At 42.1% G+C, this 24,982-nt stretch overlaps 1 protein-coding gene across 3 annotated transcripts in view; it reads left to right on the forward strand.

Annotated features, from left to right (window-relative positions):
- Positions 1 to 3,346: 3,346 nt before the first annotated feature.
- The window catches only part of DHX9 (DExH-box helicase 9), a 36,989-nt gene continuing 15,353 nt past the window's right edge, over positions 3,347 to 24,982 (forward strand). Inside the window, exons 1-16 of one of the 3 annotated variants that reach the window (XM_063134563.1) lie at positions 3,347 to 3,422; positions 5,931 to 6,069; positions 6,974 to 7,114; positions 7,824 to 7,944; positions 9,543 to 9,649; positions 11,159 to 11,307; positions 16,730 to 16,776; positions 18,134 to 18,270; positions 19,434 to 19,523; positions 19,615 to 19,776; positions 19,941 to 20,018; positions 20,562 to 20,753; positions 22,189 to 22,330; positions 22,725 to 22,807; positions 24,045 to 24,201; positions 24,580 to 24,680. In XM_063134563.1, the coding sequence (XP_062990633.1) occupies positions 5,959 to 6,069; positions 6,974 to 7,114; positions 7,824 to 7,944; positions 9,543 to 9,649; positions 11,159 to 11,307; positions 16,730 to 16,776; positions 18,134 to 18,270; positions 19,434 to 19,523; positions 19,615 to 19,776; positions 19,941 to 20,018; positions 20,562 to 20,753; positions 22,189 to 22,330; positions 22,725 to 22,807; positions 24,045 to 24,201; positions 24,580 to 24,680 (1,818 nt within the window). In that variant the 5' untranslated portion in view covers positions 3,347 to 3,422; positions 5,931 to 5,958. Of the gene's footprint in view, positions 3,465 to 5,930; positions 6,070 to 6,973; positions 7,115 to 7,823; positions 7,945 to 9,542; positions 9,650 to 11,158; positions 11,308 to 15,006; positions 15,108 to 16,729; positions 16,777 to 18,133; positions 18,271 to 19,433; positions 19,524 to 19,614; positions 19,777 to 19,940; positions 20,019 to 20,561; positions 20,754 to 22,188; positions 22,331 to 22,724; positions 22,808 to 24,044; positions 24,202 to 24,579; positions 24,681 to 24,982 lie in introns of those variants that run through there. The other 2 variants (XM_063134556.1, XM_063134570.1) reach the window with 2 other exon arrangements.

Genomic DNA, 24,982 nt, shown 5'->3' on the forward strand with positions numbered 1-24,982 from the left:
TCTTTTGGGATTGAAATTTGTCAAGCAAGCACCAAATTTGCCAAGGAAGCGCTCCACTACCAAAAGTTGAGCCACGGTTTCGAATAATAGCATATACTTTTCTTCTAGACATAGGAGGTGTGTCAAAGTCACTTCCATGAGTTGTTAAATATTCTGGTATATATCGCTTTTCCTTTCAGTTTTGGCTTCTCATTCCCGCCATTCAATTAAAAAAGCCATGCTGTTGCCACATTTTTTTAAACCAGGACAGCTCTCTTGAGGAAGCACTGAAGTCTTTCTTCCTTTCTTACATTTCTATACCACCCATTAGCCACAGCTCCTCTGGGTAGTTCACAGAACAAACTTGAAACCATAAAATACAATAAAATTGTAACACATAATTTAAGAACTGAAAAGTAAAAAACAGCAGAAAGCTTTCTCTGTCCCAATAGGATCATTTTTGGTATATCAGCCTACACTGATAAAAAGGTGCTCCGTTCCACCAAGGTGACCTGTGCCTCCAATGACAATGCTGGACCCAAGAGCAACCCCCTAAACTATGAACCTGATCCTTTAAGACAGTGGTTCCCAATTAGCTAAGTACTGCAGACCCCTTGTTTTTCAAATGCCAAGCCATGGACCCCCTACTTTTGAAAAAAATTGTTATCTCTATGGTAGTTAACTGTGCGAAGCAATTTTTTGGAGAAAATAAGGGGTAGCCCCTAATAAGCAAAGGATTTTAGGTATACTAAAAAACAGACCATAACATTTGTGATTTTACCATGCAAAAATGACAATAATTTAGTTAGGAATATAAAGACCAATTTAATTTTACTAACATCTAATTTACAATTGAACAAATCATGACTTGTCTAACCTAAATGTGATAGGAGAAATCATGCCTCTTTTTGTCCCAAACAATCCCTTCCACATCCGGTTCAATATTTCCTACTTTTAATCTCAAATCTGGATCAACATCGAGCCGATTTCTATGCTTGTTCTTCATATAACAAAATGTCGAAAATGTTTGTTCACAAAGATATGTGGAACAAAAGGGAACTACATGTTTCAAAGCTTTTTCACCTAACTTCTTATAATCAGGAAAAACCTTCACCCAGAATTGGTCCAGTCTATATTCTTTGAAAAATGATTTCAATGAACCATCACAAGTCATGTCAACAAGTGCATCTTGCTCTTCCACAGATAGAGTTGTTAGTTGTTCATCACCACATTCAAAAGGGTTCCTTATCCATGAGTTTTCAGGATTAGGTGCAGGGAACTAATCTCTGAAGCTAGATCACGCAGTGATGTTATATTTTACTTCTGGTTGGAATCCGTTGTCAGTGGAGTTCAGAAATGAATGGTGAATATGTGAATGGTGCCCTGGGTGGGTTACATCAACCCCCTGGGGTCTGGACCACCAATTGGGAACCACTGCTTTAGGAGAGTTCAGCCCCTCCAGGACAGGCTGAAATGAGGCTTCACTTCATTTAGTAAGGCTGAAAGATCTACTAAGGCAACTTGCTCATTATATATGCCTTCCACCTGAATTCAAGAACAATACCAGGCACATCTCCAACCCTTAAACTACCGTATTTCTTTGATTGTAAGATGCACACTAATTTCAGTACCACCAACAGAAAAAAAAAAAACCTAAGACACACCCGCGATTCTAAGACGCACCCCATTTTTAGAGATGTTTATATGGGGAAAAAAGTGTCTTATAATCGAAGAAATAGGGTATTGACTGTTATGAATGAATTTGTACAAGCCAACATTATTACTGGCAATTTTTCTTCTGGGCTAATCTAATTTGAAAGGTAAAGTTGTATACTAATAGTGGCCAATTTGTCAGTTACATCTTGACTATTGAATTTTCCTTCTTCCAGCCCTGATGGAAACGACTTGTAATTCAAAGCATTCTACTCATATACATTAAAAATAATGCAAACTGCTTTGCAAATAAAATTAAACTGTTTTACTGTAATGAACTTGGAAGGGATAGGAAGTAATACAGCCTATCCAAGACTTAACTTGTACCAGTTTACCTCCTACAATGTACTTTTATTATCAGGAATGTGTAGTGTAATGACTACTTCTGGCAATGTAAAGAGTGCCTTCCTCAAGTTATCCCCACCCACTTGGGATTAAGACAGAGGGCACCATTTAGTAATGGACTTGAGCCCTTCCATTTGATTCAGAAAGTAAGTAGATTTTGTGGAAGTTATTAGATTCTATAGAATAGGCTTCTAGCTTACTTTCTGAAACTGATGAGCTCATTCCCGAGACCTTCCAATGGGAAATATGCCTCAATGCCCTTCTGCTTTGAACATACGGGTCAGTCATTATGCAGAAACAAATGGACCCACCAGCCTTGCCATCAGACCATTCAGAAGCCAGTGGGAGCATGTTGACATTTCCTTTATCGCAGATTTGAAATCTGCCAATCTCTTGCAGAGGAATTTGGCAGGGAAGATCTAAAAAGAGGTGAACCAGAACTAATAAGCATGATTTATTTATTTATTGCATTTCTATATCGCCCAATAGCCGAAGACCATTCAAAGTAAAAAACAACAGTATAAAACCATAATATAAAATACAATATAAAAGCACAACCAAGATAAAAGCAGCAATGCAAAAATACAAATTTAAAACAGCAAAGTTAAAATTAATTTATAGACTGTTAAAATGCTGAGAAAATAAAATGGTCTTCACCTGGCGTCTAAAAGCATAAAATGTAGGTGCCAAGTGAACCTCCTAAGGGAGCTCATTCCACAGCTGGGGTGCCACAGAAGAGAAGGCCCTGCTCCTGGTAGCCACCTGCCTGAGTCCCTTTGACAGGGGCTCACGGAGAAGGACCCCCGAGGATGACCTTAGGGTCTGGGCAGGTACATATGGGAGGAGGCGTTCCTTCAGATAGCCTGGCCCCAAGCCGTTTTGCATGGGCATGAATAAGGAGGAAAGCTTCCTGTCTCCCTGCAGGTGTTAATTAACTTACTGAGGCTAGAATGTGTTATCACTAATTAATGCAATTGATTCTTTTACACATATTTGAGTTTTAATTTAATTTTCTGGGACTGCACTTTTTGCATCTCTTTGCCATTTGACCTTCGTTTGCATCTCTCCCTGAGCATGTGCATGGTGCTTCATGCATCTGAGGACGTGGCCCACGAAGGCTTCTGTGTTTCTCTTCACGGTACCACATGGCCGCTCCTGTTAGAACAAAGGCTCCATTTCCCTTTGGCCGCCCTGCAATTCCGCCTCCTTCCGCGGGAGGCGCCACCCGGCTTGCTCAATGCGGCGAAGTTTCTAGATCTGCGCAAGCGTGAAGCCGTCGCCATCTTGCTGGTGTGTCGAGATCGGCGGCTGCGCGGCGAGAGGCTCGAGAAAGAGGCTCCTGCCCTGACCGGCGCTTGAGGCAAAGTTCTTCCCGCCAGGACAAGGTTGCATTTACCAGGGTTTCTTCTTCCCCAAATAAATAACCTGTACGTGTTGGACGTTTGCGCTGTGGGGCTTTTGAGGGAGGGGGGGGGGAAGTGGGCTTGAGACGTAGAAATGAAAGGACTCCGGGGACGGAGTGCGCAGGCGCGACGAACGAGTGCCTGAGGAATGCGCACGCGCAGGGGGGGAATTGGGTAGGAGGCGCATGCGCAGCAGAGCTGTTTGGCCTGGGGAAGGGAGGGTGCGCGGGCGCAGGTGGGCTCGCGCCAACGTTCTGCCATTGAGATAAAACTAAGTAAGACTATAACATACGTTTTCTGGCTTCGCAGATTCGAGTTGAGAGCTCCGTTTCGCACTTTTCTCCGTTCAACTGAGTGGTGGCTTTGAGTGGGTCTGAGGCAGGGGTGGGCAACTTGTGGCCTTCCGCATGTTCATAGAACCATAGAATAGCAGAGTTGGAAGGGGCCTACAAGGCCATCGAGTCCAACCCCCTGCTCACTGCAGGAATCCACCCTAAAGCATCCCTGACAGGTGGTTCTCCAGCTGCCTCTTGAAGGCCTCTAGGGTGGGAGAGCCCACCACCTTACCAGGCAAATGATTCCATTGTCGTACTGCTCTAACAGTCAGGAAGTTTTTCCTGATGTCCAGCTGGAATCTGGCTTCCTTTAACTTGAGCCCATTATTCCGTGTCCTGCACTCTGGGAGGATCGAGAAGAGATCCTGGTCCTCCTCTGTGTGACAACCTTTTAAGTATTTGAAGAGTGCTATCATGTCTCCCCTCCATCTTCTCTTCTCCAGGCTAAACATGCCCAGTTCTTTCAGTCTCTCTTATTTATTTATTTATTTATTTATCATATTTATACCCCGCTCCTCAGCCAAAAAAGGCTCTCAGAGCGGCTTACACTTAGCAAAAAATACAGTCCCTGCCCTCAGGCTTACAATCTAATAAAGACATGATACATAAGGAAAAGGAGTCAAGGAGGGAGGGAGGGAGGAGAGAGAAAGAAAGAGAGAGAGAGAGAGTCCAGCAGGAGCAGGCCCCGATGCTACTTCTGTGTCTCTTCATAGGTCTTTGTTTCCAGACCCCTGATTATCCTGGTTGCCCTCCTCTGAACATGCTCCAGCTTGTTCAGTTTTTGGTCTGTAGCTCACAGAATCCCTGACCCTTGACCTTTCTGGCTAGGGCTGATGGGAGATTCAGTCCAACATCAGGAGGGGTCACACTTACCCACCCCTGGTTTGAGTTGTTGGTGGAGGTCGTAGTTTAACTGGAATTGCCTGTGTTGCAATCTGAGGATTATTGGGCGGGGGTGGAATCTTTTGCTGAACATTTATTTATTTATTTTTATTTATTTAAGTATTTTTTATGCTGCCATTCAGCCAAAAAAGGCTCTCACGGCGGCTTACAAAAGTATTTCTTGACAGTCCCTGCCCACAGGCTTACGATCTAAAAGACATGACACAAAAGGAAAGGGGATTGGGAGGGAGGAGGAGGGGGGAAAGGAAAGCAAATTCAGGCACTATAATCTTAGTTGCAAAACATCCAACAAATCTTATGATGCAACTGCACTTGGGATACTGTGTGCAGTTCTGGCCATCCTACTTTAAAAAGATAGGATTGTAGAGCTGGAAAAGTTTCAGAAAAGGTCAACTAAAATGATCAAGGGTTGCAGCATCTCTCCTGTAAGGGAAGGTTACAACAGCTGGGATTGTTTCGTTTGGAAAAAATAGAGGCTAAGGGGAGACCTGAAAGAGATGTACAAAATTATGCATGGTGTGGTGTGGAGAATATGGATAGGGAGACATTTTTTCCCTCTCCCATAATACTAGAACCCGGGGTCATCCCATGAAGCTGATTGGTGGGAGATTCTGGACAGATAAAGGCAGTACTTCTTCACACAGCGCATAGTTAAACTATAGAATTCGCTACCACAAGATGTAGTGATGAGCACCAATTGGACGGCTTTAAAAGGGGTTAGATAAATTCCTGGAGGAGAAGGCTATCAATGACTACTAGGCCTGATGGCTCTCGGCTATCAGAGGCAGTATGTCTATGTACACCAGCTGCTGGGGAACATAGTCAGGAGGGTGCTCTTGCAGCTATGGCCTGCTTGTAGGTTCCTAGTGGACAGTTGGTTGACCACTGAGAACAGAATACTGGACTAGATGGCCCCTTGGTTTGATCCAGCATGGCTCTTATTTTTTTTAACACAGCCACCAACAGAAAGTGAACAAAACTCAGCCTGGGAATTGATAATAAATCCCCTTTTTCCATTTTAAAACATGATGTAACAAACCTGTTTGTTGTACAAAAGGGTAGTAATCATACACTAGAAATATCTCAGTACATCATAATTCTGCTTACTCTTCCCTTTATTAGTAGAGCATCTATTATTTTTGTCTCACTCTGCATGGTCTGCGTGTGTGGGGAATGGCATAACTAACTGAGAAATGTTGCCTCTAGACAAAGACATCAGCCAGTGCTATACGTTTATGCTTTTCCTCTGTAGGCCCTGTCTCCCCCTGGCTGCTCCCGCCATGGGGGATGTGAAGAATTTCCTTTATGCCTGGTGTGGCAAGCGGAAAGTCACCCCAGCTTATGAGATCCGTGCTGTGGGTATCAAGAACCGACAGAAGTTCACATGTGAGGTGAGGGCCTGGTGCACAGTTGTGTCTGTGAACACTCCAAAGCCATTATCCTTCAACTGCTACCACATGGACTCATGCAAACTTGCTTGGAAACAATTGCCATCTACAGAGATGCATTATCTGACTTAGCTGTAATAGAGACTGCTTGGCAATATAAGTTTTTTTTATTTATTCACGTGATCTAGTCAGCGTTGGGCAGGCTTATGGATTTCGGTGGGAGAGAGTTAAGCACAACCTCCTCATATAAGTTAATGGGGGTGGAAAAATGACTCATTTTGAGTAGATTGTACCCTTGTTACTTATTCATGTACTACACACCCTTCAGTCTGTAGCAGACCCTCAAGGTGACTTACAGAGTTAAGTTAAAATGCCTAAAATACAATCAAATGACATTTAAAACATCTAAATTTGTCACTTCCAACATTGTAGTTTAAAGAGGGTAAGGGAGCTTTAGACTAAAGCCAGACTGCTCACTTGAGGGAATGGTATTAAAGGCAAAACTGAAGTACTTTGGCCACATAATGAGAAGACAGGATACCCTGGAGAAGAGGCTGATGCTAGGGAAAGTGGAAGGCAAAAGGAAGAGGGGCCGACTAAGGGCAAGATGGAGGGATGATATTCTGGAGGTGACGGACTCGACCTTGGGGGAGCTAGGGGTGGCGACAGCCGACAGAAAGCTCTGGTGTGGGCTGGTCCATGAAGTCACGAAGAGTCGGAAACGACTGAACGAATAAACAACAACAAGGGAGCTTAAGCTTTTTCTTCCTGCACATGTATATCCACCAACTCTGGACATTTATTGTGTGTTTTATGCCTTATGTTAAGTTAATTGTTCTATATTGCAATGGCTTGGTGCAAATCAAATTTGATTTATATGTTTATATGTTATATCCATCTGCTACAGGTTCGAGTGACAGGCTTCAATTATATTGGTATGGGTAACTCCACAAACAAGAAAGATGCACAAACCAATGCCGCAAGAGACTTCCTTAATTACCTTGTTCGAGTGAATGAAATCAAGAGCGAAGAAATTCCAGCTTTTGGAGTAAGTGGATTTGTCATGTATATATGGAACATTTTAACATGCTTGGTAAATGTAATAGTTATATAATCAAAACTGGCTAGGTGCTTTACACTCAAAAACTTTTTTTTTTCAAAATCTGACCTAAGACCACATTCTTTAGACTCAAAATGTTGCGTGAAGTTGCATACATTTATGAAGCTTGAATAGTGTATTACAGTGGAGATAATTGATATATTGCAAAATATAGAATTTTCTTAGAAAAGAAGGAGAAACAAAGAGGAGACAGCACAGGGGAGGTTTAAGGGTATTTATGTATGATTAGTTACAGTGCAGTCTTAAGCATGTTTATTCAGAAGTTAGTCCTCTTGAGTTTAGGGGATTTATTCACCAATATGTTTGTCTCAGATTACATCACTGTATCCTTTTAAAATATTCGGCCTTTTTAGCTATACTCATAAAAGATAGAATCCTTCTTAAAAGACAGAGAAAAGAAAGCTGAGATACCTAATAGGAATGCAAAGTCTGGGGAACACTGCATGTAGACATATACAGTTCTAGCATAGTTTCGAAACAGTAAATTGAGTACAAAAGCAAAACACTAAGGTGATCTTGGATTGTTTTTGTAGCAAGTGTCACCTAGAGCAATATGAGGACTTTTCAGGGTTGGGAAATGCTTGTGTTTTATGAGGGACGCAGCATTGTAATTCACCGAATACTTGTTCTTGCTTAGGCAGAAGTCGTGAGTGCTCCGGCTGGAGGTGTAGCTGGAACAGAAGAAGGTGGAGATAGAGGTGATGCTCCTTTGGGAGGGCCGGATCCTCCTCATCTGGCTCTCAAAGCAGGAGTAGAGGGTAAGGCCTTGAATATCTGTGGTCTATTCACATTTTGCGTGTTGTCAGGGATCTACAAATTATAGCTGGACTTGTTAGCCAAGCATTAGTTTTTCTAGCCAGCTGTGAAGTCCAGTTTCGTCATCAAAGTACAACAATATTATCGGAATGTATTCATATAGATACTGTCTAAAGTTATGCAAATCAGGCTTCATATACACCATTGTTTTCTGCTATAATTATAGAAGGTGGGGAATTAGATCAGTTAGATGGGTATATTAATTTTCTGTCTAAGAATAGTTATAACAGAACTTGATGAAGAATGACTGTTTTTTAAAGGACTTTTTGAGAAGAAGTGGAACCTTCATACTAACAGTGCAATGCAAAGCATGTTTACTCAGAAGTAAGTTCTACTGTGTTTAGTGGAGCTTAATAATAATAATAACATTATTTCTTACTCGCCTCTCCATTTTGATCGAGGCGGGGAACCAGCAGTAAGTATAAAATACATAAAATAATGATTAAAAACATAGTACACATTGTTAAAACATCCTAAAAGCATACTAAAAGCATACTAAAATTCCACTGGATGAATCCTTCTCAAACATGTTTGGTTTGTGTCTAAACCTTTTTTTGTAGGATGAGTTTTCATAGGCTGAAGTAGTCATCTGAAAAATTTACTGCCCCTCCCCCCATTACTGAATCAGTGAAACTCTCTGCCGTCAGGGTTTGGAAAACTTACACTATGGTTTATAATCAGAATTCATGATGAAACCAAATGTTTGGCATGTAAGCTGTTTCATTTAGGGCCTTTAGAGTGGTGGTTTATTTCCTCCAACAGTTTCCATGATAAATGATCTGATCCAGTTATGCTATCACAAAAAGATGCCATTTTCCTTATCAGTCCTAGTGAAAAATCCAGAATTTTAGCAAGGTACAAAAATTTACACCAGTTGTCAGATTCAGAGTTAATACTTCTTTAAGACCATTTTTTTTAATGTGTAAAAGACTTTGTTCAAAAGTGGGATGGGAAATCTGTTCAAATTTTTAAACACTTGTAAAATTTCAACTGTTCCAAACTACATCTAAGACTGGGAATAACTCCACAGAACTAAGTGATGCTTACTTTTGGTTAGCATGCATATATTCAACTTCTATATATTTGGGGCATTTAGTTCCTTGCTGTTCAAGCTAGTGGTTTGAGATGTTAGAACTGAGTGATTATAAAAAGTCTGCAGACCTAATTCGCCCAGCCTTGTTTTAAAATAGGAATCCCTGCTTGCTGTGCTTGAGTAGCGCAGATAACATAACTGAACAGGTAGTCTCTTGTAGTGTTTCGCTGGGCTTTCTCTCCACACCTTTTGAATGTGAGCAAATAATCACAAACAGTAGTAAAAGCCACTTACCAGAGCAGGGAGAACTTATTTATCTAATTCCTCTGGGGAGTGGGTTTGGGGTGGGTGTGTGTGTGTGTGGCACTGTTTGTGCTTCATAAACCAAGAGAGTGGTGGGCCAGGCGGAAGTGAGATTTGTGTATGTTCTATAGCTCTAGAAAAAGTATTCATGGCATGTGCTTTATAACTACTAGAAAATGTTAGGATTTCTTTCCCCTCTTCTAGATGGTGCTCCTGCGATTGGAAGCTCTGGCTATGGTGGAGCTCAGTGGGACCGTGGAGCCAATTTGAAGGATTACTATTCCAGGAAGGAAGAACAGGAGGCCCAGGCAGTAAGTCCCCTGCCGCCTCCTTATGTCTGACTAGCAAATGGACCCAGCTTTTTGTAGGTTGTACTTGTCTTTAGGTTGATACAGGAAGCCTTCAAGCAAACTGACACAGCTGTCACAGTGGGCACCTAGTGCCCTCCCTGCCTGAGTGAAGGCATAGCTGCTGGGCTTCCTAGACATGGCCCCTCCCATGGTCCACCCCTGTAGCCCCCTGAGGGAGGGTTTAGTTCACTCCATCCCCCTTAGATGGAGCTGCCCCATAGCAGAGGGGAGGGGGCAGGCCTATAACTCAGCCTACTAATCTTCCCTGGCCTCAAACTATGCTTGTTCTTTTTTTTTTCATACTTTAGCATGTTTTTCCTGCTAATATTTGGGGCTTGTTTTATTTTAAAAACATGTCTAAAAAACATTAATGTTGTATAATTAAAATCTGCCCGCTGCAGAGCTGAATCATGATGGAAAGCATTGTTGAAATTGATCAAATGGTATTGAAGCAGGATATCTTATTTATTTTTTTATTTGCGGCCTTTTTGGTTCAAGAATTCGGTTGAAATTTTCACTTTGTCTAAATCCATCTCAGATAGGGGTAGAACAAATCCTAAGAGTTTTATAATAACCAGATGTACAGTCCATTGAGGACATACAAATAAACTTTTTTATTTGTATAGAGGGTGATTAACTAAACTCACCATTATAGTTTTCTCTTTGGTCTGTAATCCATAGTCTGTAATTAAGGTTACCATCTTTTGAATCAAAGAATATGGTTATGAATGTTTTGGAAGGAGGGGTTAAGTACTCCAGCACACATAGATAATTCTGGAGGTAATGTCCAAATGTTTGACATTTTGTCCTCCTTGATTAATACATGGAACAAGACATTAATTATTTTTACACTTCACAAAAAACAACCTATGACAATATGTTTGGGATAGAGTTGAATACATTTGGGGTATAGCATTCTAGAGCCTCGTGTGGCACAGAGCAGTAAAGAAGCAGTTTCTGCAAGTGAAACTCTCCCCATGGCCCTGAGTTCGATCCCAGCGAAAGCTGGTTCTCAGGCAGCCGGCTCGGGTCAACTCAGCCTTCCATCCTCCCGAGGTTGGTTAAATGAGTACACAGCTAGCTGGGGAAAAGATAATAAAGGCTGGGGAAGGCAACAGCAAACCACCCCTCTATAAGGCTTGCCAAGAAAATGTCAGCGAAAGCTGGCGTCCCTCCAAGAGTCAGTAATGACACAGTGCTTGCACGAGAGGTTCCTTTCCTTTCCTTTGCTGAGCATTCTACAAATTAGATTCCAAAGGTTTTTCGTACTCTATGCGTTCAGAGTTCCCATTGTGCAGATCCAAAGGTTTATGCATAGGATTAAAACTTCGATTTCGTGAGGAAATTCTCAGTTAGCAGACAAGATGAACAAGGAATCTTGAATATTGTTTTATTTACACAGTCATGTAACAGACAGAAAGAGTGATGCTTGTAAAGTTTAATTTCAAGTCAGTTGTTTCCTACCACTAGACCTTGGAGTCAGAAGAAGTAGACTTAAATGCTGGCCTTCATGGAAATTGGACCTTGGAGAATGCCAAGGCACGCCTGAACCAGTTTTTCCAAAAGGAGAAGATGCAGGGAGAATATAAATATACTCAAGTGGGACCTGATCACAACAGGTTTGCTAGTTTTTCTCCTTAGCGTTGCTACTAATGTTGAAATTCTTCTTGGTTGTCTGAAATAGCTTGGTCATGCTCTGCATTTCCAAATGAGGAATAGAGTTAGGTTAGGGTGCATGTTTAGACAGAAAAAGGTCCTGCAACTCCCAGCATTCCCCAGGGTTTTTGTAGGATATCCCCCCTGTCTAAACATGCATAGGATTGCACCCCTAATGGATCAGCTGGTAGTGTGAGCTGTTCCTCATAAGTGACCAAAAGTCACGTTGCTTGAATTTGAAAACTATCTGTTTCTATTTGGTTTTTTAATAAGACTTATTTTATCCACCTTCTTAGCAGATAAAAAATAATGGCTCTCCTTCATGATCTTTATGTAGGAGTCTGAATTTGTGACCATCAAGAAGTTAAAGGTCCTGTTTAAACATTGTTGGTTTTTAATACTGTGGTATAAAGAAATGCAATTCAGTGGGAAGTATTCTTAAAACCTGAGCTTCCTATTGAGCAAAATCTCATGGAAGAGTGCTTCCTAGGTGCTCGTATTGCAGGAGTGGGAAGGCAGCCGCGATCTTAGAAATTTTTAAATGATTGTCTGCGAGTAAAAAATAAAATCCCTGCATGTGGAAAGCCAGCATATCAAGTTTAAGACCTTTTAATTTAGTGTTAACTTCTTCCATATGCAGTCTTAACTACTATAATCTCAGAAGAACTTTGCCATGTAAAGTCATTTCTGCATCAGCCCTGAGAGCAAGATTGTCAGTGTCTATGCCAGCTTGATTTCTGGGCTGTGCCTGGCATCTATCTGCCATTTGTAAGTTCCCTACAGTATAGGCCAGAGAGATGTAATATATTATACAAGGACATGTTTGATTAGATTTATTCTTTTCCAAAAAATAATTCCTATCAACAAGAGAATGTATAGTAAAAGAACCTTAGAAAGAAGTGTGCAGAGAGTGGATGTCCCACCTCCTGCTCCAGTCACCTACCTGCTCCTCGCTACCCTCAGTTCCGCTTTTTCTGCTGCTCCTCCAAGCCATATCCAAAAAATGCATTCATGGGGAAGCAGAGCACACTGTAGTGGCAAGTGCCATTCCTTAGTCTCTCCTTTCTAGCCCTAATGCCAAAAAGAGCCTCGTAGTGCTGCCTTTCTCTGCTGGAAAAAAAAGCAGTTTAGTGGCCTGGTGGCTACCAGCCCCACCCCTCTCCTCTCTGCCTTTAATGCCAAGGGAGGCGATGGGTACATGCTGCAACCGTGGCCAGTGCTTATGACAGCTGTACTTGCGGGTTTCTGAGCTCTGTTTTTAAAGGTTTCAAAGATCAGGAGACGGACGCACAAGAACAGCCACCATGAGTACTCATTTGCATTTCTCTTAGCAGGGCAACGAGGCAGTTTTAACTCTGTTGCTTTTGGGGGCGGGGTGGGGGTATTTCAAAAAGTCGGTGAATGGCAAATCATCTTCCTCACGTTCCTTTTGGTGCTATATGGCCTTACTGGTCCAGTTCAGACGTGATGTTTCCAGTCCAGCAAACTGTGGGCTGTTGGGAATGGGAATGAGCAACAAGCTTGAGTTCTCCCTCCTCCCCTTCCCTCCTTTGATTTACAGTGCTGGTTCATAGGCAGCCCTGAAATCACAGCTTTCAAGTTTGAACACCACAACAGTACTGTTGTTTAACAGTCCAGGAAGTGTGGCCAGGTGTGGTAGAGGCAGGAAGGGGTAGGGGGAAGGGCTCCAAGTTGTTGCTTGCTCCAGTTTCAACAACCCCATGGTTTATTAGACTGGGTATACTATGTATTCAGAGCCAGATTTAATTTCTGCTTTTAAATGTACCTTATGTCATTTCATTTTTTTTTCCTTTGAGCTTCCATTTGGAGATATATCTTTGTGCATTGCCTTTAATATGAAAAACATTGTCAGGGTTGCCATCTTTCTTACTGGCAGTGCTCTTGTGTGATTACCAGCAGCCTGACATGCAGTAATCAAGCAACAGAAGCGTTCCCCATCTCTTTGTTACCGTACCAGCAAAAATGTCACTTGCTTCATGACTACATGATGGGCTGCTTTCTAAATACACAAGAACAAGGCTGGTTAAAAAAAAGAAAAGCTGGCAGCCCTAATTATGAATTTGTGGGGAAGGTGCTAATTTTTCTTTACAGCTGTGAAGTTGTACTTGTTTAGAATGAGGCTTCTTCTCAAGTACAAGGCATAAAATCTATTTGCTTGATGAAGACGGGGGCAGCGAGTGACAGTATGTTTCTCAGCCTGCTTGCTGTTTTCCAGAGAGCATTCCAGGGTGTAGGACTTGTTACTCCCAGGAAGGCTCGGATGGATCACTTGCGTTTTTAGGGGGGGAAGGTGTTGGAGAAATGCTGTGCTGTGCCCAGTGGTTTTGATTTCTCAAAAATTTGACTAGAAGAAAAATGCATGCTTGGTGTAACCTGCTTGGTATAAACAACAACAACAGGAAAGCACCCTGTGTTTTAAATTATATATTCAAACAAATTCATGCCTTTACTTGGAAATTAGTTGCGTTGCAATATTTGGAAATACTTTAAGACATGATAACTCAGTGGCATACTTTTCCCTTGCATGGGGCCCTTTCAGATATAACAGTAAAACTGTAATCTTGTGCACTGTAATCCTTGGAGTAAACCCCAATGAATACAGTGCAATTTATCCCTGAGTAAATATATGTATAGGATTATGTGATAAACCATGGCTTAGTGATAGGTAAACATTCCTGCTTGAGCCTTAGGCTCATGCTTCCCTTTCCCTCCCCCCCTCTGGCACATGGTGGAGGAGATTGAAAACTTCTGCTCTTAAAATAACCATCTAAAATAACCAATATTACATCTATATTCAAAGAATTCTGTTTAAGTTGGTTTGAACAAACTGGTTTATGATTCTGGCTTGTTCATCAACTGTAGTTTAAACTTTTGTGAGAGTTCAGATGTAAGGGATCTCTGCTTACCTTAAAACGAAAAATGGATGCTTCTGATTTCCTCTCATGGGCACCAGAGGACGAAGGGAGAGTGCACAGTCCCAACATTCAAGCAGGTTTGTTCATGCAACGCTGAGCCATGGTATGTTTAATTTTTTTATGAAACGAAACCACTGAAAACTGTTAACATTCCAATTTTTATGACATCTGAAAAGCTGTGCACACCTTTTTGTCACTTTATACATGCTTCTGATGGGTAATCACCGGGAATTGTTAATTACAATTTTGAAATTGACCAGTCTAGCTAGTATTTGATCCACTCATTATGTTACCAATTTATTTTATGAAACAGTGCATTTTTACACATGGAAAAATGTCTATAGAAAAATAAACCCATGGATTTTTTTCCACTCTACATAACTGGATCAGAAAGGGTTCCATGACTTGGTGAGAGCATTAAATTTGTAATTGGAAGTTGTTTCGCAAAAACAAGTATGTAATTCTGAACACAAGCATGTTTTCCTGGTGCAACATGATATTGTATCAAATGATGAAATGGGGACATGACTCAATAGTGGCAATACAGTTTAAATTCTGTTCTGAAAGGGGTGGCCAACTGCGACACCAGAGATTTTTGCTCATTCACACATGTGCTGCTGCTTAGGCTGTACTAAGCAATCACATGGGAATCTATTGTAAATTGATTTCTGGTGTCGCTGTTCCCCCCAGGTGGAGGAGAATGAATTGAGTGCTGAATATAAGCCTGGCTGAGAAACATACTGGCATCGGTGTCATTAATGAAAGGGTTGCTGTTGTGTCCCTGAGAGCCAGTGGCCTTTTGACTCATGAAGCCGCTGTGCCTGAAGGTCAGTTCACTGGTGGTTTAGGAAGGGGCCTAAAAACAAGCTCTTAGCATCATCTAACGTGCTCTTTCGTTTGCAGTGACGTAATCAGGAGCTTGACCTAGTTGCAGGTGTAACGTGTTCTTCCCACAGCGTAGTAGAAATACTAGAGGTATCAGAGGGGAGTGTCATCTCTTAAAATCTAAAGAGGCACCTTGGATAGCATTAGTTTTAAAATCCATTGGCTCTGTAAAAAACTTGTTTGTGTCATTATTTATTTATTTACATTTCTATGCCACCTCATAGCTCTCTGGGCAGTTTACATTAGCTGTATGACAACTCTAACAATTACCAGAGTTAAACAAACCTTTGATAAAGAGATGTTGTGACATCCAATAGACCCATTTTTTGCTGAATAAGATGTAACCAGAGGTCCATAGACATACCAGATACCTGTGCCAAAACGGTGGACCACTGCGTAGATAAAATAGGACATTCCAATTCCCTGTTCAATTTCTGCTGAAGACCCTGTGTGTCATATTTATTCACTGACAAGTATTTATAAATGTGAATCATGAGTCACTATACCTAGTCAATTTCAGTTAGTGTTTCTAATAACAAAGGAGACTCCAGGGCAGTAAAATGAATAACCCGTGCAAGTAATTTATCTAGGCATGCATTTTAAAAACTACTTACCAGGCTCCATTGATGCCGAGTGTCTGGTTCTCAAGTTACTTTTTAAATCCCAGCCTTAGATTTGGGTCATGAATGTGTTCCCTAAGAAACAGTAAACAGACTGTTCCTATATATATTTTCTCAGAAACAGTTCCCATTGATGACGGGGGCGTTCATTGTTAAATGAGCATGCTATAGCCTTGTTCGCTAGAGCCTGTTAGACAAATTATCAAGGTAGTTGGGGAAACTAAATAACCAAATGAAGCTACTCCTAATTCTGATCAGATCCCAGGACAGGTTGAAATGAGGGTCACATGGAGCTGCCTGTGTTTATTGCTGTCTTGGAAGATATTTTTCTTGGGTATCTTGTTCTTTGTTGAAAGAGGTATGTATGTTCCCCATCTTGGCAGTCTAATTGTATTTTGGCTCCTGTTGTGCAGAAACCTGCACTTGGGTGAATATTGAGGCTGAGGTACATAACATCCTAAATGGGCTTTTTATAGACCATTGGGGTTTGGTTTAAAGTGTGGCTGTACTCTGCAGAGTGATCTTGTGAAGCTCAGATTATGGAGTCCAAATTATCCTCTTAATAGTATCTTAATCTTTAAACCTGGACAGGGAATTTGTGGACCTACAGATATTGTTGAACTACAACTCTCATCAACCCTCAGTATTGGCTTTGCTGGCTAGGACTCATGGGAGTGGCAGTTCCAGCAACATCTGGAGGGCCACACATTCCCCTTCCCTCCTTTAAACTCATAGATGCTTAGGAAGAGGTGCTCATTTTATAGTAACTTCAGGGTAGAACCATTTTTATGTGTGAGTTCTAGTTCAGTGTGTAGGAAATGTGGACATATGAATTTTGATGGGCTTTTCTTAATCACTTGGAAGACCTGATTATGTTTTAGATAAGCCTAGTTTGATCCTCCTAAAAAATGAGTGTAATGCTGTTTTTCCTGTATGTGTTGCAGGAGTTTTATTGCAGAAATGACCATTTATGTCAAGCAGCTGGCCAGAAGTAAGTGTTTTCTTACTGGGAGTGAACATCATGGCAGAATTTGTGCAGTTCCCACTATGATTACTAGCATAAATTATTTTTGACTAGAAGCTTGCAGTCAAAGAATTGGCTGGCTAGTTGAAATAAATATCTATATGTATAAAACGCTTAGGTATGTTTCCGTAAAGGCTTCAGCTGATACAGGTTGCTAAGCAACAGTAACAACGTATAACATCAGCTGATACAGGTTGCTAAGCCCCTCGCCCAACTCCTCCAGGCTTTCCAAAGTAATCCTACCCCCTTTCTGCCTCTTCGCTCCCCCACCCCACGAAGGGGGCGGCGCCACGGTCCGGAGCATGAGCAAGGCACGGCTGGGGCCCTTGGTGGCCGGGTGGGAGGCCGCTCGCCTGCTGCGAGCCAAGACTCCGGCCTAATCTCATGCGAGCTGGGCGGGGACGGCCCAAGGCTGACAGGAACCCTGGGGAGAGGGTCCAGATCATGAGCGAGGCACGGCCGGGGCCCTTGGTGGCCGGGTGGGAGGCCACTCGCCTGCTGCGAGCCCAGGCCCTGGCCTAATCTCATGCGAGCTTGGCAGGTAGCCCAAGGCTGACAGGAACCCTGGGGAGAGGAGGACACCTGCTCCCCCGACTTCCCTGCCCCCCAGGTCTGCCAGACGGTGCTGCGTTGGCGGACTCTAAGCAGCCCGCGCCTCCGCAATGATATTTAATAAACTTTAAGATATGCTACAACGGCGTATGTTACGCCAGGTACAGCTAGTGTGAAGTAAAGCTCTCTTTCTTCCTACCCTTTTTCTTGGTCTTCATCACCACCTTAGGTTGCCAGGTCACAATGGTGCAAAAGTAGCTGAAACTACAAGTACTCTTTGCCCCTTTAGCTTCATGCCCACAGCCCTCCAAAACGTAGTTTGCTTGTCTGTTGCCTGTCTGCTCACATAGAGTTTGAGAACTGAGGCTTTACTGGATGGGGGGAAAGGATGTTAAGAGCATCTAATATTGCCAGAGCTTGTTGTTGTGTTCAGCTCTGTCCAGCCTCTGCTTTTTCCTTGTGTTGTATAAATGAACTAGAATTAAGGTATCATAACCCCCGGATAAGGTTATTGATTATATAAACAGACTTTAAACAGGATACCATAAACTTTGCTGAGATACTCGTGATAATCACTTTCTTGTATGTGTTCCCTGATGATAGTTAAATTCTAAAGCAGTCACACTAGGTAACACTTCAGAAAGTACATTGGTGATTTTCAGACAATCGATTATTATGGTTTTACTTGGTTTTTATCATTCCTTTCTGTAGAAAAAGAGCTAGAGACTATTCTTTATTGACCACCACCACATCTAGTACTTCTCTATTTCAGGAATCTTTGCTCGTGAGCATGGCTCAAATAAAAAGCTGGCAGCACAGTCCTGTGCTCTGTCTCTGGTCAGACAACTCTATCACCTGAGTGTCATTGAACCTTACTCTGGGCAGACCAAGAAGAAAGAAGGTGAATCGGTGAGTCCTGTGGGAAATTTCCTACAGTTGCTTCTTTCATATGCTTTAGCAACTTATTGAGCCAAAACCCATAGGTTGCTGATGTAAAGTCACAATCGTTCTAAGATCATACTCCTTGAACAGCCATGAGATTGCTGTGTTGTTGAAATCTCCTGGAGAACTGATTAATATTTGGACAGTTGGGTAATTGGGTTAAAGAAATAAGCATGTAAATGAGTGAGTGAAGAAGACAAGACTGTTCTCCACTTGCCATCCACCAAGTATGTATTCAGGGGGTCAAGCAGTTGTGCAAACCCAGTTGGCAGGGGTTGTTTGAGGGTTAGACAACCCTCAAATAACCCTAAAACAAGCCATGTTTTATTTGAGGATTGTCTTAGCCTCAAAAAACCCTTAGTACTTACGTTATCTCTGGGTTGTTTAACTCATGATTAACCTATAGTGTCTAGATTCAGATGTCATGTATTATTTATTTATTTTTGCATTTGTATGCTGCCCAATAGTCGAAGCTCCCTGGGCGGTTCACAAAAACTAAAACCATTCAAAGTATAAAACAAACAGTATAAAAACATGATATAAAATACACATTAAAAACTGATTAAAAACATACCAGACATGATTAAAACATCCTAAAAACAATGTAGCACTCCCCGATCAGCACAGTCAGAGGTTGAATATTCAAAAAGGCTGCGGCACACGCCACATTAAATCGTGGGTTAACTTACACAGATTTACTGCTGTGAATATGTGAACAGTCCCTGAGAAGTCAGCCCAGCTTAGACAATGTTTTTAAAGTGTTTCCTGCTAATATTATTTTACTCGTGTCTAGAAGTATTCATATTGGTTTTTAAAATATTTCTATGTATTTTTTCTCTTTTAATATTGTGTGGCAAATCATTTTTCAGAGTTCTAAGTTATGCAATGTTTATGCCATGTGTTGATTTTGCATCTAGCACATGCATGTATTTTTGAGACAATGACGGTACTTTGATGGTTTAACATGACTGTTTTCCCGTTTATGTTTTGAGTCAAGAATATTTTATACCTTCCTTTTCTGTAGGCGTGTTACTGTACCAGTAAACATTTCAAGGACTTTGGTTTCTTATTTAGCCTGAGTCTATCCTTAATGTGGCTATTTTGGATCCTCACTCATCTTAATTCTTTAGGTGGAGCCCTATGAAGTCAACCTCTCTGTTGATTTGGAAAGTCAACTGCAAAGTGTTATAGAAGAGATGGGTCTTGAAATCGTTCCACCGGTGAGTGTGTGGTCAAGAAAAGTTTTCTTTCCCAGTTGGATGGGGTACTGCCAGTTTTCACACAGCAAAGTTTTGTTTTTCTGACTTGCAGCCTGAGGATCCCAGCTTCCCTGCCATACTCAACCTTGGAAAACTGGCCCATTTTGAACCATCCCAAAAACAGAATCAAATGGGCGTTGTGCCATGGTCACCCCCTCAGTCAAACTGGAATCCATGGACCAGCTCCAATATTGACGAAGGTCCTCTGTCATATGTAAGTCTGCAGTTAACATAGTCTCATAAATTTCTCTTATGTTTCCAATGGTAATATTCAGTTCCCCCCTTTACAGAAGCCTCTCGTGGTGTACCTTCACTGCCCACTTAATTGTAGCAATTTTCAATAAATATGTCTCTTCAAATCCTTTGTTCTTTTTCCAGACCACGCCAGAGCAGATAAGCATTGACCTGAAAAGCAACCTCATGTATCAGCTGGAAAATGATCAAGAGCTACTGAAAGTAAGTCTGCTGACGTTAGATAGCAATCAGTAGCCAGAATACCTGTAAATATGGTTCAGTCAAACTCCACGTACAAGTGGAGCCCAACTCCCATGATATGCAGTGCTCCACCATCACTCATCTTCTCCCTTGTCACCTCCTAGTGACTGTAGTGGATACTTCCTTTTCTAGTCACTAAGAGGTAGGTTCTTTGGAGATAGATTTGGCTGGGGGGCTGGACGTAGGCACTCCCTTTCTAGAACCAGTCATCTGCCATTGTCAGAGGTTGTAGGTTTCAGTGTCTGACCTGTTGGAAGCTCATCCACCAGTATGATGCATGCACGACACATACAGGTGAAAAGTGTGTGAAGTTTGTGTATGTTGTGTTTTATATGAGGAAAGGGAAGAAGCCAAAGACCATGCTTCGGTCTCCTTCCAAACTCCCAAAATGTGCGGAAGTTGGAGTGGGTCATTTCTTCACTTACGACATGGATTCAGCGAGGGAACTGCCAATTGCCAAATTATAATTACTGATTTCTAAGGACAAGTTATTTTCTGTCACAGATTCTTCAAGAGAGGGAAACCTTGCCTGTGAAGAAGTTTGAGCAAGAGATTCTGGAAGCCATCCATCAGAATTCTGTTGTCATCATCCGTGGGGCGACAGGTTGTGGCAAAACCACACAGGTTCCACAGTACATCCTGGATGAATTCATCCACAGTGGAAGAGCTGCTGAATGTAGCATTGTTGTGACTCAGGTGAAGAGCCTAGTCAAAGAATATATGTGATTGATATTTGGCAGTAATACCCATCAGAATGAGTTGCCATTAAATCTAGTAGTTGACCAAACGTTAATACATTTAACTCCCATTTTGCTGTGATGCAGATGCCATGTATACTGCTCCGCTATGCCTGTGATGTTAATTTGCCAATTGTCCATGCATGTGTGCAGTAGTTTGCCTGGGAGTGGCAGAGAAATATATCTTGATAGGAAAAGCTTGCAGATGGCCCTCAGTTTATTAAAACTGACTCTCCACTTCTGCTGAACGTTTGCCCTAGGTTTTCCAGCTTAAGCCTTTGCGCGCGCCCCCCCCCCCCCCATTTTCAGTCCTTCTGACTTGTGCTACTGGGTCCCCTCCTTTCTCTTACTATTCTCCCCCAGACCTTAGCAACTGTGTGCAAATCAGCCTATAGGCACCCTTTCCTTGTATGTACTTACTCCACTACCCTCCTCCCTTTGACAGCTAAAACAGACAAGGAAATTGTCCAGGTAAGACTATACGTGTCAGACAGCCATAACTGCACACTTGCAAAAGACTGACAATAATAATAGCAATTAAAAAACAACAACACCTGCAACCCCAATTTCACATTTTCGAGGCAGCAAAAAATAAAATGAAAAGTCTGGGGAACAAAATGACAGTCCTTCCAAAGTGCAGATTTGGTATTGTTGGACGGGACGTCACTGGCGAGATCACGAAGTCCGAGCAGCAGGGGCTTGTTTGCTGCCCTTGCAGAGTGGCTCTATGGCCAATCGTGGTAACTCACAATAAAATCAGCCACCCGGGTTCCAATGACGTTGCACGAACAACTCTACAACAAGCCACGGGTTCTTGGCATGTCTTGTTTGTGAAAAATAAACGCCCCACGAAAAACGTTACAGGTTTGGGCAACAGACAACCAACCATGGCTAGCTGCCCATGGTAGGTTGTTGTGTCGTGTGAACCAGTCAATATAAATGTTAGACTTGATTTTGGTTATCTGTTTAAAAGAGGACCGAGTGAGATAAATAGGTGTTTTGGAGCTAAAAGATTATTTGTTTATAGAGTGCGTACTGACTACAATGAAGTTGGAACAAATCTGTTTCCTTCATTTCATGGTGGCCATTTTAAACATGTGATTTGCAGTAGTAAAGCTATGCTGCGAGCAATATTTCATATTATGAAGTACCAGCATGAATTTTTAAGCACCCTCCCTACACAGCGATAAAAAAATACTGCCAATTCCCACCATACAATATTTGTCCCCCTTGGATCTGGCTGTCAAGGCACCAGGTTCCCCCTAGCCTGGGTAGAGGCTTTTGGCATGTCTTGTTTCCAATTCTATGGTTTTCCTGCATGGGCTTGTTGCAGGGGGCAGCTATTGGTGAAGCCTCCGTGTTTGAACTGTGCCATAAATTTCCTTTCTACACAGCCCAGGAGGATCAGTGCTGTTTCTGTGGCAGAACGAGTGTCCTACGAGAGAGGAGAAGAACCTGGGAACAGCTGTGGCTACAGTGTCCGCTTTGAATCGGTGCTTCCTCGGCCTCATGCCAGTGTGATGTTCTGCACTGTAGGTGTGTGTTGGGTTTTGATTTCTAATTTCTAGGCTAGGATGGAGAGGTCATGTAGAGAACCTGGAGCTAACCAAAAGACCTAATCCCTTCACAGGGTGCTGTTACTCATCAAAACTTTTACTTTGTGGCCCGTACCTGGAGGTTTTTACAGTGGATTGAAAACAAAAGCTTTTCCTCCCGTGTTTTGGCTGTCAAGTCCATAGCAGCAGTTAAAAGGCAGTGTGGGGATTTTTCTGTTCTCACCATTTCTCACTTTCCCCATAATGAAGTGAGGAGTCAACATGAGATTTCAGACAGTGGCTGCGCGTACGGCCTTACATTGTCCTCTCCTATAGGTTGGGTGAAACGATCGCTTGATACCCCTCTTCATTGGTATGGATCTGTTTCTTTTAAGGTGTCCTCCTGAGAAAGCTGGAAGCTGGTATCCGAGGAATCAGTCATGTTATCGTGGATGAAATCCATGAGAGAGATATTAACGTGAGTAAGCTTTGAACTCTATCCCAGCAGAGGTTTTTTGCCACCTGATTCTCTCTACTTTTCGTAGGAATTCCTGCTGTTGTGCCGTGTGAAAGACAACAAATGCTTCTCTTGTGGCTTTGGTATGGTTTGCGTCTTTGGAAACAAACCATACCGAAATAGAAAATAGCTGTACAAAGGTACCCTTTAGTCCTTGAGCAAACTTGAGAGATGCAAAGCTTCTCAAATATGCATTAAGTGGAGGGAAGCTAGAAAGGGGGCTTTGATATCCCTTCATAATGATGGCTTGGATCACAGTGCACTTTTCGTTGTAGCATGACGGCCAAGAGACTGTGCTGTGAATCTGGAAGATCCCAATATGAATGTCACCACCTCTCCCGTGAACTCACTAGAGTCCTTAGGCAAGCCAATATTATCTACCTTTTAAAGTTTGTTGAAAGGTTACAAGATAATGATGCAAAGTGCTTTGGACAATTGCGCTACAGATGCTTAGTGATATTCTAGGTAAGTAGCTCAGGTGATTATTTAATACACTTAGATACTACTTAAAAGAAATGTACCAAAGTAGTCTACAATATCAAACTCTACAAGTACAGTAAAATACAATATAAACAAAATGTCCATTACACGATATACATATCTAAAAGAGTGACCGATAGCATACTTGATCCACAAGAACCAAGCTGGAAAACCTTGAGTGAAGAGAAATGTTTTTAGCACAGCCTTCCTCAACCTGGGGCGCTCCAGATGTGTTGGACTACAACTCCCAGAATGCCCTAGCTGGGGCATTCTGGGAGATGCAGTCCAACACATCTGGAGCGCCCCAGGTTGAGGAAGGCTGTTTTAGCTTGTGCCTAAAGCTCACAATTATTGGTGTATGCCTTAATTCCAGGGGCAAAATATTCCAGAGGGCAGAGACAACTGCACTAACTGCCCCTTTTAAGTGGCTGAGCGGTGTGCAAGATAAAATAAAAACAGAATAAAACACTTTAAAATAGATTTTAAAAGAAGCAAAATGTATAGTGAACCGTGGCTGGTCTTTAAGGAAAGTCTTCCTAGAATAATGACGTTTTCCGCTGTCATTGACATTTTCCGCCGAAAGGAATACAAAATTGGGGGCTGCCTGACCGTCAGAGGCAGGGAATTCCATAGGAGGGGGGCCACCACGCTGAAGGCTCTTCCCCTGGTGGACTCCAATATTTGTTTTGTTGAAAGCTTGCCCTCCTTCTCTTTACAGACAGACTTCCTGCTGGTGGTTCTGCGAGACGTCGTTCAGGCCTACCCTGAAGTTAGAGTCATCCTCATGTCTGCCACCATTGATACCAGCATGTTCTGTGAATACTTCTTCAATTGCCCCATCATTGAAGTCTATGGCAGAACCTTCGCAGTTCAAGGTAAGCAACTGCCCGAGGGAGTGTCTGAAAAGCTGTTCCAGATTGGGTTTGTGCAGATTAGAGGAGACGGTGCCATTTAGTGTTCAGGTGTCGTTACAGTGGTAAGCACTGATGTGAAGTACAGAGCTGACATAATTGTGTTGCTAATGCCAAAAACAGAGCCAGGAAGATTGTATCTGTACTGGAAACAGTGGTGAGATATAAAGTAGTTTTAAAGCTTATGGGACACCTATTTGATTGCTCCTTTTTATGTGGGAGAAAAATACCAGCGCTTTGGGTTTCTAGGTATCCCTTTGATAATTTTTGCTAATTGTTTTAGGATGAGGGAAGTGAGCCTTCAGAGTTCCTTCAGTAACCTGAATGTTCTATCTGTTTTAGAGTATTTTTTGGAAGACTGCATTCAGATGACTAAATTCATTCCTCCACCAAAGGACAAGAAGAAGAAAGATAAGGATGAAGAAGGCGGTGAAGATGATGATGTATGTTGTTACTGTTTCCTGTGTAAAAATTCCGGATTCATAAGAACCAGAACAGTAATGGCAATATATGCATAGATATACTTTTGTAATGTTTTATGGTTCTATTCAGTGAACTATAGTGTTTTTAAGTTCTTACATGTAAGCTGTTTTGAGCTTTGGGTTCTTTGAATAGTAAGTAACAATAAAATCTGTGCTCCTCCCCTGTGGAGAACAGGGCTGCCTTTCAGTGAGGAGCCGGGGCACTTCTTAACGAAGTGTGTCACGACTTGATGATGCAGCAAGCAAACACTTCTTTCAGGCAT

The sequence above is a fragment of the Elgaria multicarinata genome, chromosome 1 (genome assembly GCF_023053635.1).
Source record: "Elgaria multicarinata webbii isolate HBS135686 ecotype San Diego chromosome 1, rElgMul1.1.pri, whole genome shotgun sequence".
Taxonomy (NCBI): Eukaryota; Metazoa; Chordata; class Lepidosauria; order Squamata; family Anguidae; genus Elgaria; species Elgaria multicarinata.